Raw genomic sequence first — 17,078 nt, forward strand, 5'->3', positions numbered from 1 at the left:
ATTTTACTCATTTCTACTTGGGATTATACTATTAACCTTGGATTGCCATGCAAGAAAAATTACTGAATTAAGAGTTGAGCGACCTGAGTTTGAAGTTTGCCTCTGTCAGTTATCAGCTGTGTAATCATCAAGTCACTTCTTTGGACTGCTTTTTCAGAGCTCTAAGATGCTATAATTTCATCTTGTTTATAGCACCTCTTTTTTTCTCTGGCTGGAAATTGTTTATGTTACTTGTGTTTTGTTATTTAAAATTACCACAGAAATACATCAAAGATTACCATTTGGTAATAAGTATACTTAATTTAAAATGACTCTTTTGGGTAATTATAAACATATTCATTTTAAAAATAGCACTTTGCAGTGCCTGGGTGTCTCAGTCCATCAAGCATTTGACTTCAACTCATGTCATGATCTCATTGTTCCTGAGTTCTAGCCCCTCGTCTGGCTCTGTGCTAACAGCTTGGAACATGGATCCTGCTTTGGATTCTGTGTTTCCCTCTCTCTCTCTATGCCCACCCCCCACTTATGCACACGTGTGCATGTGCGCACTCCCTCTCTCTTTCTTTCTCCGCCCCCCCCCATCAGAAATAAGTAAATAAACATTTTAAAAAATATCACTTTAAAAAAATAGCCTGGGTGGAATCTGACTCTTGATTCCTGCTTAGGTAGTGATCTCATGGTTTGTGGGATCCAGCCCTGCATCGGGCGCTGCGCTGGAAGTGCAGAGCCTGCTTGCGATTCTGTCTCTCCCTCTCTCTGATGCTCTCTCTCTCTCTCTCTCAAAACAATTAAATAAACTTGAAAAAAATAGCACTTTCATAAGACATATACATGGTTAAATAAGAAATTTATTGAGAAATACAACTATGCCATTGTGTGATGGTATCACCTCTTGGCTTTATGCCTTATGATATTAATTAGTGTGGGTATGAAAAACTTGCAATTGATGCAATCATATGAGAGGTTTAAGGATTTAAAGTATTAATCAGAAATGTTAAATTATTGTATATCTTCAAAAGAATTGCAAACATGAACTTAGGACATTCACATATATATTTCAAAAATTAATTCAATGGTTAGATAATTTAAAAACCTGGTAGTAGTTTGACTTCTATGCAAAAAAGAACCCCAATTACTGGTAGCAGTTTACTACTAGATAAAGAAACAAACTGAATTGCTACTTCATTACCTAAAGATGGGTTGAATGAAGAAAAATAGGGGAATGTGTGAAGGCCTTTTGGGGATTCTTAGATGTTATGGGACTCAAATGAGTAATTTCAATATTTCCCCTTTGATATTGGTTATTTGTATCACCTTATTGAAATGACCTTATTGCATAAATTATGCAAATTAAAAATAGATCAGTAGAGAAGGGAACAGTAATTTATCCTTTTTGTCAGTTGTTTTATCATTTGTATTATCTAGTATAATTATGAGTTTCAATCTACCCACTTATTTGATTAAAACAAATTTATTGAGCTTTAATGTAGTACATGTTGTATTATTTTTAATTAAGTCAAGAAAGATGAATAGGACAAGGCTTTTACCAGTTTTGTGATGAATTGTGTCAGAGGACAGAAATTAAAGCATAAAGAACAGGAATGTCACAGAAAGGAAAGATGAATATGTAAAGAGCTAGCTTCAAGGTTATAGGTGAAACCTGGATAAGTGTCAGTATTAAGGACTCTTCATACTGATGTTCTCAAACTTTAATGTGTGTATAATTTGCTTGCGGATCTTGTTAAAGGGCAGACTCTAATTCAATATGTCGAAGTGAGCATGAGCTTCTACATTTCTGGCAAGCTCCCAGGGGATGCCAGCATTTATGGGCCACAAGTGAGCATGAGCTTTTACATTTCTGGCAAGCTCCCAGGGGATGCCAGCATTTATGGGCCACGACTGATATTTTGAGGAGCAAGGCTCAGTACTGTTTTTTGGAAGTAAGAATGAATATATGTAGGTCCTACTCTTAATTATTTTATCTCTCTTAAATTTTTTTATCCATGCATTATTCAACCACTGTTTATTTAATGCTTACTTAGTACCAGATACTTTGCTTCCTCTGTACCAGAGTTACAAAGGTGAATAATTCATTGACTCTGGCAGTAAATTCAGTCAGTAACATCAAAGATTTTTTCTTTTTTTGTGTATATGTGTGGAGAAAATATCTTTATTTTTGTGTGTGTTTTCCTTTTTCTTTTTTTTTAATTTTATTTAAATCCAAGTTGGTTAACATATAGCCTAATACTAGTTTCAGAATAGAATTCAGAATAGAATTTAATGATTCATCACTTACATACAACACCCAGTGTTCATGGCAGCAAGTACCCTCCTTAATGTGTAGGGCCTGCATTTAAAGCCTTTTCCTGGATATAGTCTTTTTCTAACTTATTCCATAATGTAATTAGAACATCCTGATTAGCAGTACATATAGTTTATAAATTTACTTCCTTTGAATGACTAATTTAGTCAACACTTGGTTATCTAGGGGTAGATTAAACAGTATGCAATTGGCAATGTTATTAAATGACAGTGGACTCAGTATTATGAAGAATTGAAATAAGAGTAATTTAGGAAGACATCAATGTATTGGACATCATTTCTGTTTAGAATTATTGGTACCTGTTCTAATTTGGGAATGTTCCTTGATCTCAACAGTCAGGCAAAATAATTTGTGGGAATGGTGCCTCCATTCTCTTTTAGTCTCTCTAAAGAACTGTGGTCTGAACATGGGGATTACACATCTACAGGAGGCTGTCCTATGTGGATAAAGATTTTTAACATATTGGCCGCAAATACCATTGTATTTGTATTACTTTTTTTATTAAAAAAATTGTTAATGTTTATTTTTGAGAGAGAGTGTGAGCAGGGAAGGAGCAGAGAGACAGACAGAATCTGAAGCAGGCTCGAGGCGCTGAGCTGGCGGCACAGAGCCCGATAATGGGCTTGAACTCATGACCTGTGAGATCATGACCTGAGCCAAAGTCAGACACTTAACCGACTGAGCCACCCAGGCACCCCATATATTATTTTTGAACATGTAGAGGTCATCTTTGTAATAGTAAATATGTTGTGAAATAATTGATGTAAACTTTCAACTAAATTCATTTAAAGTAAGTAATTTATACCATGTTTTATTTCACCTAGGATTTGGGGACATCTGAGATCTTTTACTCCCACTCTTTTTATGACAGCTAGAAATTCTTTATATTATACAAACATGTATGTACACACATGAGAATACTAGAAGTAGGAGGAGTCCAGGTGTAGCATTTCAGCTATAGAAGCATATAAGTTACGAAAATTGAAATGCTCTAGATAAATCATAATTGTGTGACATGTATAAAGTGTTGAAAAAAATCATTCTGATATTGGAGAACTTATTTTTCCTATCAGAAAGTTGTGTAATTTAAAAGTAAAGAACTTGTAAAGTACATTTAATTTGTTATGTTTTTATCTCTCATAGATAAATTGTTAACAAAATATTGCTAGAGGAATACAGTATTAATTAGAAATACTAATTTTCCAAGTCCTTAACTTAAGCAGTAACATTTAACAGAGAGTATTTTTTTATTATTATTAATTAAACATTAGATATTTCTGTGGCATCTTTTTTTTCTTAGAGAACCAGAGGACGAAAGCGAAGCTTCATTCCTGAGGAAGAAAAACATGAGGTTGGAATAAGTTAAGCATTTTTTACACAGTCTAAACTTTGAAAAACTTTCTTGCTTAAATTATTTCTTTTTTCCTCATATCCAGATTTTGTTTTATGTTTTGTTTTGTTTTGTTTTCTCTTGTATGGCAGGAAAGAATTCCTAGAGAGAGAAGGCAAAGGCAGTCTGTGTTACAAAAGAAGCCTAAGGCTGAAGATTTGCGAACTGAATGTGCAACTTGCAAGGGAACTGGAGACAATGAAAATCTTGTCAGGTAAATGGGATGCTGAGACTTTGTCTTCAGGGCATTAAGGTTCCATCTTCATCATTTTCTCATCACAGATATAATGGGGGAAAAATCACAGTATAGGGCTTTCTTAAAATCTTATTTAGTGGAAACTGTAGTTCAGAAACATTTCATTCTCTTACTAACCTGCCACACATGGTTATTTTCTGGATTGAGATGTAATTAAGAGTTCAAAATCTGGATTTTGAACACAAGAAACAATTTTCTCTTGACAAGAGCACTTGACACAGTGCTCTGTATATAGAGGCCACAAAAACAATTTGATTTCAACACTTAATACTAAGATTATTACTTTATCTCCTAAAATAGCAAAATTACTAAATTGTTACATATTATAAAAGTTGAAATTTATTAGTAATAATGTTAAGACCAACACTTGTTTATTGACAAGAGCTTCATTAGCACTTCCTTACCATTTATCAAAATGAATGTGTTAAATGCTTCTCTCTTATGAAATAAAGAAAAGTGAAAAGATGGCCTAGGTAGATTTTGTTTTTTGTTTTGTTTTCTTCTTTGTTTCTTTGTTTTGATTTGGTACTTTTTTTTTGTATCAGACATAATGCTAATCAGGAATCTCAGCTGATGTTGCACAGTGGCTATTCCTGAGGGTGCAGAGACTGTTAATTTTAACCTTTTGTTTCTTTTGTTGAGATGAAGAAATTTATTTAAAACCCTAGGTGAGATGGAGGAGTAGGTGGCACGAAAGGAAACCTCATTTAAAAGAGGTATCATTCTTTCAAAGTACAGTAACAAAGTCTTTTGGTATGTTAAGGGAACCCTTTCTGATTTCTTTTAAAAATTGTTTTTTGATAAAACCCTATGAAATTAACTGAGGGCATAGAAATTAAGTGTTTCAAAAAGAAAAAGGTGTTGAAACATATATTACTCCTATTCAATGATTTTAAATATTTGCTTCCAAAATGATGTCATTTGTCATTAAAAATCAAATTTCTGTTTGTTTTCATCCCTCAAAAACATGCAGTTTTAAATTTTATGAGTTTTTTTTTTTTTATTCTATCATTAAAGAAGATAAGGAGAAAATAAAAATTCCAGTGAAGAAATGCAAAGTGCTTCAACAAAGTTAAGAAGGTCTATCATATTTGGTCAGTAATTTTTGAAGTAGTACATATAAGATGTCATGAGCACTCTCCTGAAGATGAAACTCATTTAAATTTAGGGTAGAGTAGTTCCTGTATCAGAAGATACACATGAATAATTCTGACCACATTATAATTTTCTGATTTATGTGAATAAAGAAATCCTAAGCATAAGCATAACATGATGGAGTGCATAAAACTGTAAAAATAAATAAAAGGAAAAAAAATCCCATAAAACAGTCTTATATAATGAATAAAAATTCAGTCTAGAGGAAATCCTCTTGGGGTTGAGGGTTGTATTGTGGGATATAATCAATTTGAAACAATAGTTTAAAACATAGAGAGCTGGTTATTCTGTTTTTAATTATTTGAACCTATGTCAATATCAACCCTCTTATTTATTTTTTTCAAGATAGTTGATTCATGACATTTTTGCTGTAGGACCTATACATTTTTACAGGTTTCTATTTATTTTATTTGCTTGGTCATGTGTTTGAAAGAACCTAGGCTATATGTTCAATTTTTAGTTTAAAAACCACTTTATAGCAAGAGCAAGTCCAACACATCATATCATAGTTGTCATAAAAAAAAGTAGGCACCATATTCCTTCATTTGTAGCTGAAATTTTTAAAATAGTATTAGGCTTTCCTATCACTTATTTAATTAGTTTCTCCTATAAAATTTCCTTTCCTAATTGCATTATTATAACTTGCCAGAGTCTGGGATTTGGTGGAAAGTCTCCTGGAAGGTAAAGATATTTTTGTTACTCTAGAAATAATGAATATACAAAGTCTTCTTCCTTGATTTTGCCTTGTTAAGAAGATAACATCACAGATTTTCTGCAAAGGTTTTAAAGAGGTAATGAAGAGGGAATTAAATGTTTTATAAATATTATATAGTAATGTTTTTGAGGACAAAATAAGCTGGATATAAAGCAGTGCCATAAAATGTTTTATGGTTATAATGTGAATCTTCTGTAAAAAAGAAATACATATTCAATTTAAGCACTGTTGCTCTTGAGTTAAAGAAGAATTTTATTTTATGTAGAATTTCATGTGTTTTTTAAAAAGATAATCGTATAAGCTTTTATCTGCCATTTCCCTTAACATTTCTTTTATTTTGTAATTGGCACCATTATTGTTTGCAAATCATTCCCACAAAGGTTCACACTTTTATGATTAAGTTGCATCTTAAATATTGTGTACACATGCTATTTTTTAACTTTAATTTTAAGACATTTTAAATGAAACTTTATTTTTCCCAAAGATATATTTCAGTGCTTAGTCAGAGATACATTAAACTTATTATGTCTGTTAGGTTCTCTTATAAAATTAAACTTCTTGGGTGGTAATTTAATTAATAGTCTTTTGCTGAATATATTTTCTCAAGTTCCTTTGAACTAATGTATATGACTCACTAGAACCTGCTGTTTAGCAGCTTTGATTTTGAAACCACACTTCTCTATGTAATTCAGGCTATATAAAAAATTTTCCTAATTATTTTCTTGCTTTTTCAGTTATTGTATATGTGTATATGTGAATTTACATGTGGAATTTTTTAATATCATTGGAAATTGAGTTCAGTTAATCAGTTAACTGTAATATTAGTTTCCAACTGTTATTTTCAGTTTGCCTCTAAGTTTTTCTCAGGTCTTTGACAAGTAATTTACCATTTCTGTGTCTCAGTTTTTTCCCTCTATTGCACATGATCAAAATTATACTCTTTTCCATTAGGGACTTATATAAATAACTACTGAGTGATCATATTTTTTCCATGTAAAATAGTAGGGTAGTGGTATTATTTAGTAATACAAAGGATACATATATGTGGGCTCTGAAATAAGGGTTCCAGTTGGTAAATATGTTGTGGTAATAATACATGCTTATTTTTTGCTTTTCAGAAAATGTGCACGTCCTGTTTTTGTATCTAATTATTTCTAGAATATGGGGGACAGAAAACTTGAATTTGTTGAAACATGTTCTCTAAAATAATTAGACTGAACTATTTGCACTAGACATGAAGAATCTGAAAATGATCAAAGTCTTAAAGAGAAGGATGGTTTATAGTATCTTACAAATTTTTTAAAAATACTGCTTCCTTTTTGCCATTTGCTTTTAACATTTAATTAAAAATTATGTGGGAAGTTTCCAATTAAAATGTATTTTTTTTTTATGCTACTGAGGGCTAAAGACCAAAATGAAATTCTGTTTTGAAAATGTGAAGTCTTTTTAGGCATTTATCTCTTTGTAATGGATGTTCTTTGTTCTAGGTAGTTATGGCCCACGCAGTGATCTAGTATTTGTTTTTGTTTCCACATTTCTGGCACATTTAAGACTCAGTAAATGCTTGGTAAATGAATGACTACTTCATAATAACTAATGACTGATTATTCTTTGCTGAATTAATTAAAAAAATGTATACTGTTACAATTTATTCCTAGAACAAATTCGTCATTAAATAGAAGTATTTGGTGAAAATATTTAAAAGCCTTAATAAAGGAGAATTGCTTTTATGTCATTAAAGAATAGGGGATTATTTGTTTCTGTGTATTAGGGAAGGAAATAGGAACTACAGACTTGAGATTAGTTAGTTGATGTATCAGTGTAATAATAGAAATGAAATGATCCCTCTTCTTGATCATATTTAACTTGCAAAAGATAGATTTTTAGATATAGGTGGGCCTTTCTTCTAAGTCTTCATTAAACTATCAAATTAAGAATAAGACCAAACTTTTAGACCTCAAATTTTACTTTAACTGTGCAAACTCAGTGTGACACATTTTATTACTTAATGGGAGATAGGAGAGAGGAAAAAGGTTTCTAAAACTAAGAACCCTAGAATCCATTGTCGCCTTGAATAGCATCTTTAATTTTATCTTGTATTGTTGCTATTACTCAGACACATTGAGTGTAGGAAATGATCTATGAAGCTATTTCACTTTTATAGCTATGTCCACACTATTAAAAGCTTATTACTATATTCTCCTTGAGTATATGGCAAATTACATAGATATTTAACCATTTTAGTTATGAGATGAGGATGTCTGTTTGGTCTCTTAACAATATTATTAGCACTTTTATTTAGTTCCCATTTTAAACATCTGGATTCTGAGTGTTCCCCCCAAAACTAAATTTAATTGTATCATAAGCTGTTGGAACACCAGCAAGAATTTATATTTATCAGATTTGTATTTCAAATATTAGTCTTTGATTACTCAGATGTTTTTAAATTACCTGTTTTGTTCTAACATAGATGGAGGCTTATTAGATTGCCTGTGTCATAGTTGAGAAGGTGTTTTCTCGTAGAGATTTTATTAGACTGGAGAGTAAAGCTAAGATTAGTTACAACTTCAGTTACTATATTCATAGGACATCGGTTTGCTGAAAATGGATTGTTTTAAATTACTTAAAAAAAATGAAACCTGGTGTTATTTTTTAAGAACAGTTGAGATTACAGCTGATAGATTTCTTAAAACAAATAGCATGTATTATTTTATTTTGATTACATACTTGTTAGTTTATTATTTCTTGTGCAATTTATCACATAATAATCATTCTTAATGATAAAATTTGCATACTCATGTAGGAGTTTCATGATTGTAAGTGATGGTGTAAATATATATTATTTGGATACTTACGAATTAAAACTTAGAAACAACTACAAGTTTTAAAATGATTTGTGTCTTCTAAAAAATTTCAAATGTATTAAAAACAGACATTCCTGTACAAAGACATTTCTGTACAAACTTCTGTTTTTATTCTTTGCCTCTATCAGCAATTACAAGGATAAGTTTTAGGTTTTTGTTTTACTTGTTTTGTCTTGTATTCCAGAGTCAGTGGTTAGTACCATTGAATTACTGTATTCTAAAGGACTATTTCTAAAACTTGGATTTTAATATTTCTTTCAGTTATATGTGGTAAAATGTATCCTCTCGTGTCACCCTGACAGCCTTTGTGTTATACCGCTTTCTTCAAGTTTGGCTGTTACTCTCTCTGGTATATATTTAACTTGGCTTTTCACTCTTGAAAGTATAACCATCTTGAAGGCATAGTCTCTGTTTCACTTACCCTCATAAACCTTTATGTTCTCGCTCCAGTTACTGAACACCAACCCCCACCCTCACCAACCATGATGGTTAGTGGCTGACACACTTCATAGGAAGTTGTATTATGGAATCATTGCCAGGATATTAAATCTGACTAATTGTTATGTTAGATTTAATATAAAGGACAAAGAGCAGCATACAAAGATTTCTCAGAAGACGTATGGACTTCCTGTACTCTTGGCTTGAAGAAATAATGCTGCCTAACTCCTTTAACAGGGTTCACATCAAAAGAGAAGAAAAGTTTGGCATTCTAAATCCAAACTGATGAAGCTTTAGGAGTTAAATGTAAACAAGGAACATAATTATGAACTCTTTGAACCTTTATTTTCTTAGATATTTAACTGTTCTTTTATTTTTATATATAATTTTAATAACGATTATAGAAACAGTTGCTTTTGAAGGAAATTCTGATATGATTAGTGAATAATATCTAATACTGAAGCAAGATTAAAATTCAGTAAAATTAGAACACCTATTTCTGTCACTTTCTGGAGTGTTTAACATAATTACGTCTTTATTTTGAGAAATACTAATAAATCTCCATTTTGTTTAGTACACAGTTGATTTTAACTTTTGATATCTTTTACAAAGGTATTACTTTATGAGATCATCTTTAGTAATGAAAGCTTAATTTATTATTCTTGAAAACATGGTGGTTTAATTGTGTTAACTTTTAAAAAGCTACTTAATTGGATAAGCTTAATACTACACATAAAACTCTATAAGAATGCAAATAGTTAATACATGAATAATGCTATAATGTATAAAGAATTCAGTCTGATTATTGATTAACAAAGATGTTTTTCTTTCCTTTATTATCAAAGATAAGTAGGAAAAAAAGGAGCATATATATTGCAATTATTTAAAGTTTTAAAATATATTATCCTTTATGATATATTTTTAAAAGTAGATATTTTTTGAATTTGAATGTAGACAACAGAAAATTAAAAGTAAAAAAGTGGCTCTACCTAAATAGAAACTTAATCATACATGTTTTGTTTCAGTGTTTTAAAATCTAGACTATGTCAACTACATAGACAAACAACAATTTAATGTCCCTAAAATTGTGAATTCTGAAGTAATAATGAAATGATTAAACAAGCTTAAACAGTTTCATGGAAATATTGTGTCCATATTAAAATTTATTTAAAAGTGTCATGTCCGTTAGTTCTCTGTTTGCTTGAGTTTAGAATATATAGGAAGGCGTTACATAATTGCTAACCCAAACAACTACGATATGTGAATTTACTAAGTCCGTGTGTGTGTGTGTGTGTGTGTGTGTGTATGTATGTGTATGGTCTGTTACATACAATGGAATGCATAAATGTTAACTGAATAAATTGATGACTTTTAACAAAAGCAAGTACTCCTATAACCCCCCATTTCTAATACGATCTGGAACATTTTCATCACTTCCAAAAATTGTGCTGTTTTCCAGTCAGTCATTCTTTCCAAAGGCACCTACTTTTCTATTTTTCAAACTTATCTTACTTTTTCTTTTCCTCTTGTAGAATTTCATATGAATTATATGTTAATTTTTATTTGATATCAGCTGTTTCTAATGGGTATGTGAAGGAATCCCACTGTGGTTTTAATTTGTATTATTCTGATATATATTGATATATAGGGATGTTGATAGGCAAGTCAGTTAATCTCTGTGGATCTCTGTTTTCTTATTTTAGGAGAATTCCGGCTATATCATATCTGAGGTCTAGCACACTAGTTCCGATAATCAAAAATTATATGATATTCCAAGTCCCCAAGTCCATACTGCTTATTTGTTTACATTCCCTCACAAGCCCTCCATGGAAACACATTCTGTCAGTAACATTTCTCTCTAGGCTACTCTGTATGTAGAATGTAATTATGTTTTCTTCAGTCTCCAAAAAAAAAAAAAAAAAAAAAAAAAATCTCTTAGAGTGAAAGCTGTTTTCATGTTGTGGTGTCTCATTTACCTAAATAGGAGGGGAAAGTAATTTAATTCACAACTTCATCTTTCATTGATAAATAGCAAATACTTCTTTTCTTTTTAAAAAATAAATATATTGAGATCCAGTGTTCGAACTGCAAAATCAGCCATTATAAGTGTAGAGCATAATAATGACTTTTACTACATTTGTTAAGTGATTTGCTATCACTAAAATCCAGTTTTACAATATTTCCATCACCTCAAAAACTTCTATGCCTGTTTACTGTCAAACCTAGTTTCCACCTTCAGCCTTAGGCAACCTCTGCCAACATTTCCCTACCAGTTCCTCATAGCCTATTTACTTTCCTGTCCTGCTCTTTTCATCTTAATATTACCATTATACATATTTCTTGTTACAGATTTTTTTTAAATTTTTTTCCTAAAGGCAACAAAGATTCTTTTTCTGATCCAAGCTTTAGTCAGTCTCCTGAACCTCCTCCTAGGCTCATCTGTGTACTTCTTTGTAAAACACAGGTTTAGCAAGAACTCTGCTAAGTCACTTTTATTTTTTAATCTTTAACGTTAGTTTTTATTTTTGTAATGTTTTTCTCATACAAATAATTTTTACCTCTCAGTTAATCTCACCTTTTCACTCAATTTCAGATATTGTCCTGAATTTCTGGCCTCCAAGATCTCTTAATTTTAATGCTGTTTTAATCTTGTTGTGTTTTTTTTTTGTTTAATTTTTTTATTGAAATATAATTAGCATATAGTGTTATTATATTAGTTTCAGCTATGTAATATAATGATTTAACAATTCTATAAATTACTCAGTGTTCATCACAGTAAGTATACTGTTAATCCTCTTTATCTCTTTCATTTATCCCTCCACCCACCTCCCCTCTGGCAGCCACCAGTTTGTTCTCTATATTTAAGAATCTGCTTTTTTATTTGCCCTTTTTTCTTTGTCTGATCATTTGTTTTGTTTCTTAAACTCCATGTATGAATGAAATCGTACTCTACTTGTCTTTCTCTGACTAATTTATTTCACTTAGCACAGTATCCTCTGGCTCCATCCAGTTTGTTCCAAATGTCAAGATCTCATTCTTTTTTAGAGAGTACTAATCCAGTGTATGTACACACACATACACACCATCTCTTCTTTATCCATTTATTTGTCAGTAGACACTTAAATACTTGACTTGCTTCCACATCTTGTCTATTGCAAATGATGCTGCCGTAAATATAGGGGAGGATATATCTTTGAATTCATGTTTTTGTTTTCTTTGGGTAAATACTCAGTGGTGGAATTATTGGATAATATGGTAATATTGTTTTTAATTTTTTGAGGAACCTCCATATTGTTTTCCAGAGTGGCTGCACCATTTTGCATTCCCACCAACAGGGCAAGAGGATTCCTTTTCTTCTACATTCTTGTAACACTTGTTTCCTTTGTTTTTGATTTTAGCCTTTCTGACAGGTGTGAGGTGACACCTCATTGTAGTTTTTTTTTTAATTATTTTTTTTAACATTCATTCATTTTTGAGAGACACAGAGAGACAGAGCATGAATGGGGGAAGGGCAGAAAGAGAGAGACACACACACAGAATTCAAAGCAAGATCCAGACTCTGAGCTGTCAGCACAGAGCCCTACACGGGGCTTGAACTCACTAACCGCGAGATCATGACCCAAGCCAAAGTCGGATGCTTAACTGACTGAGCCACCCAGGCGCCCCTCATTCTAGTTTTCATTAGCATTTTGCTGGTGATGAGTGATGTTGAACATCTTTTCATGTGTCTGTCAGTCATGTGGATGTATTCTTTGGAGAAATGTCTGTTGATGTCTTGTGCCCATTTTTTGATTGGATTTTTTTGGTGTGTTAACTTTTATAAGTTCTTTATATAGTTTAGATATTAACCCCTTATCAGATGTATTATTTGCAAATATCTTCTCCTATCCATAGGTTGCCTTATGCTTTTGTTGATAGTTTCCTTTACTGTTGAAAAGCCCCCCCCTCCCCCTTTTTTTTTTTTTGGTGCAGTCCCAAGTAGTTAAATTTTGCTTTTGTTTCTCTTGCCTGAGGAGACATACCTAGAAAAATGTTGCTAAGGCTGACGTAAAAGAAACTACTCCCAATGTTTTCATCTAGGAGTTTTATGGTTTCAGGTCTCATATTTAGCTCTTTAATCCATATTAAGTTTATTTTTGTGCATAGTGTAAGAAAATGGTCTAGTTTTCAGTTTTGTTTTATGTGTAGTTTTTCCCAGCACCATTTGTTGAAAAGCCTATCTTTTCTCCATTGTATATTTTCATCTCTTTTTGTTGTGGTTTAACTATCCAGTTATGCTTGGGTTTATATCTCTTCTCTATTCTCTTCCATCGATCTATGTGTCTGTTTTTGTGCCAGTACTATATTGTTATGATTACAGCTTTGTGGTATAATTTGTAATCTGGAATTGTGGTACTCCCAGCTTTGTTTTTCTGTCTCAGGATTGCTTTGGCTCTTCAGGGTCTTTTGTGGTTCCATACAAATTTTAGGATTGTTTGTTCTAGTCCTGTGACAAATGTTGGTATTTTGATAGTGATTGCATTAAATCTGTAGATTGTTTTGGGTAGATTGCTTTATGAACATTTAAATAATGTTGGTTCTTCCAATTCATGGGCATGGAATATCTTTTCATTTGTGTCATCTTCAATTTCTGTCATGGATTTTTTTTCCATTAATTACTTTTCATTCATTTGTTTTTATTTTTTTATTTTAAAAATTTTTTTCATTTACATCCAAGTTATTATAGCATATACTGCATCATTGATTTCAGGGGTAGATTCCTTAATGCTCCTTACCCATTTAGCTCATTCCGCCTCCCACAACCCCTCCAGTAACCTTCTGTTTGTTCTCCATATTTAAGAGTCTCTGATGTTTTGTCCCCCTCCCTGGTTTTATATTATTTTTGCCTCCCTTCCCTTGTGTTCATCTGTTCTGGATCTTAAAGTCCTCATATGAGTGAAGTCATATGGTAGTTGTCTTTCTCTGACTAATTTCGCTTAGCATAGTACCCTCTAGTTCCACCCATGTAGTTGCAAATGGCAAGATTTCATTCTTTTTGATTGTTGAATAATATGCCATTGTGTGTGTGTATATGTGTATGTGTGTGTACGTATATATACACACACACACACATATATATATACATGTATATATACGTATACACACACACACACACACACACACACACATATATAAAACTTCTTTATCCATTCATCCATTGATGAACATTTGGGCTCCTTCCATACATTGGCTTAGTTGATAGTGCTCCTATAAACATTGGGGTGCATGTGCCCCTTCAAAACAGCATACCTGTATCCTTGGATAAATACCTAGTAGTGTAATTGCTGGGCCGTAGGGTAGTCCTATTTTTAATTTTTTGAGGAACCTCCATACTATCTTCCAAAGTGACTGCACCAGTTTGCATTCCCACCAGCAGTGCAAAAGAGATCCCTTTTCTCTGCATCCTCGCCAGCATCTCTTGTTGCCTGAGTTGTTTATTTTAGCCATTCTGACTAGTATGAGGTGGTATCTCTTTGTGGTTTTGATTTGCATTTCCCTGATGATGAGTGATGTTGAGCATTTTTTCATGTGTCTGTTTGCCTTCTGGATGTCTTCTTTGGAAAAATGTGTATTCATGTCTTTTGTCCATTTTTCACTGGATTATTTGTTGTTTGGGTGTTGGGTTTGATAAGTTCTTTATAGATTTTGGATACAACCCTTTATCTGATATGTCGTTTGCAAATATCTTCTCCCATTCTGTCGGTTGCCTTTTAGTTTTTCTGATTGTTTCCTTCTCTGTGCAGAAGCTTTTTATTTTGATGAGGTCCCAATAGTTCATTTTTGCTTCTGTTTCCCTTGCCACTGGAGATGTGTCGAGTAAGAAGTTGCTGTGGCCAAGATCAAAGAGGTTTTTGCCTGCTTTCTCCTCAAGGATTTTGATGGCTTCCTCTCTTACATTGAGGTCGTTCATCCATTTTTGAGTTTATTTTTGTGTATGGTGTAAGAAAGTGGTCCAGGTTCATTCTTCTGCATGTTGATGTCGTTTTCCCAGCACCACTTGCTGAAGAGACTGTCTTTATCCCATCGGATATTCTTTCCTGCTTTGTCAAAGATTAGTTGGCCATACGTTTGTGGGTCCATTTCAGGTTTCTCTATTCTGTTCCATTGATCTGAGTGTCTGTTCTTGTGCCAGTACCAGACTGTCTTGATGATTACAGCTTTGTAGTATAGCTTGAAGTCTGGGATTGTGATGCCTCCAGCTTGGGTTTTCTTTTTCAAGATCGCTTTGGCTATTCAGGGTCTTTTCTGGTTTCATACACATTTTAGAATTGTTTGTTCTAGCTCTGTGAAGAATGCTGGTGTTATTTTGATAGGGATTGCATTGAATATGTAGATTGCTTTGGATGGTATCGACATTTTAACAATATTTGTTCTTCCTATCCAGGAGCATGGAATCTTTTTCCATTTTTTTGTGTCTTCTTCAGTTTCTTTCATAAGCTTTCTATAGTTTTAAGTGTATAGATTTTTCACGTGTTTGGTTATATTTATTCCTAGGTATTTTATGGTTTTTGTTCAACTGTAAATGGGATCTATTCCTTGATTTCTTTTTGTCGCTTCATTGTTGTTGTATAGGAATGCACGCGATTTCTGTGCGTTGATTTTATATCCTGCAACTTTGCTGAATTTATGAGTCAGTTCTAGCAGTTTTTTAGTGGAATCTTTTGGGTTTTCCATGTAGAGTATGCTGTCGTCTGCAAAGAGTTCAAGTTTGACCTCCTCCTGGCTCATTTGGATGCTTTTTATTTCTTCGTGTTGTCTGATTGTTGAGGCTAAGACTTCCAATACTGTGTTGAGTAACAGTGGTGAGAGTGGACATCCCTGTCTTGTTCCTGACGTTAGGGGGAAAGCTCTCCATTTTTCCCCATTGAGGATGATGTTAGCTTTGGGTCTTTTGTATATGGCTTTTATGATTTCGAGGCCTGATCCTTCTATCCCTACTTTCGTGAGGGTTTTTATCAAGAAAGGGTGCTGTATTTGGTCAAATGCTTTCTCTGCATTTGAAAGGATCATGTGGTTCTTGTCCTTTCTTTTATTGATGTGATGAGTCACATTGAATGTTTTGTGGATCATTGATGTTTTATATACTTCCTTGGTTAAGTTTCTTCCTAGGGAGTTTATTATTTTATTATTATTTTATATCCTAGATATTCCTATTATTTACAATTCCGAGGTGCAATTGTAAATGGGATTATTTCTTAATTTATCTTTCTGCTACTTCATTGTTAGTGTAAAGAAATTCAACTGATTTTTGCGTATTAATTTTGTATCTTATGAGTTTACTGAAATCATTTGTCAGTTCTAGTAGTTTTTTGGTTGAGTCTTTCTGCAAACAGTGAAAGTTTTACTTTTTCCTTACCAATTTGGATGCTTTTTATTTCTTTTGTTGTTGTTGTTTGATTACTGTGAGTAGAACTTCCAGTACTATGTTGAAGAAGTGGCAAGAGTAGATATTCTTGTTCTGTTCCTGATCTTAGAGGAAAAGCTGTCAGGTTTTCACCACTTACTATGATGTTGGCTCTGAGTTTTTCATATCATGGCCTTTATTATACTGAGATATGTTTCCTCTAAACCTGCTTTATTGAGGGTTTTTGTCATGGATATGTGTTGTACCTTGTCAAATGCCTTTTCTGCATCTTTGCGATGCTCATGTTTTTTATCCTTTTTTCTTGTTCATGTGATGTATCACATTGATTTGAAAATATTGAACCATCCTTTTATTCCTGAAATTAATCCCACTTTATCCTGATGATTGATTTTTTTAAATGTATTGTTGAATTCTGTTTGCTAATATTTAGTTGATGATTTTTATATCATCACAGATACTGGCCTATAGTTTTTTGTTGTTGTCTTTTTCTGGTTTTGGTATTAATACTGGCCTCATAGAATGAATTTGGAAG

General features: G+C 32.5%; 1 protein-coding gene across 9 annotated transcripts in view; it reads left to right on the forward strand.

Annotated features, from left to right (window-relative positions):
* PHF14 (PHD finger protein 14) overlaps positions 1-17,078 on the forward strand; it is a 209,819-nt gene that overhangs the window by 93,176 nt on the left and 99,565 nt on the right. For 8 of the 9 annotated variants that reach the window (XM_045494924.1, XM_045494920.1, XM_045494926.1 and 5 more), the window contains 2 exons: positions 3,624-3,674; positions 3,806-3,927. In XM_045494924.1, coding sequence (XP_045350880.1) covers positions 3,624-3,674; positions 3,806-3,927 — 173 coding nt within the window. Of the gene's footprint in view, positions 1-3,623; positions 3,675-3,805; positions 3,928-6,957; positions 10,318-17,078 lie in introns of those variants that run through there. The other variant, XM_045494927.1, reaches the window with a different exon arrangement.

The sequence above is a fragment of the Leopardus geoffroyi genome, chromosome A2, assembly GCF_018350155.1.
Source record: "Leopardus geoffroyi isolate Oge1 chromosome A2, O.geoffroyi_Oge1_pat1.0, whole genome shotgun sequence".
Taxonomy (NCBI): domain Eukaryota; kingdom Metazoa; phylum Chordata; class Mammalia; order Carnivora; family Felidae; genus Leopardus; species Leopardus geoffroyi.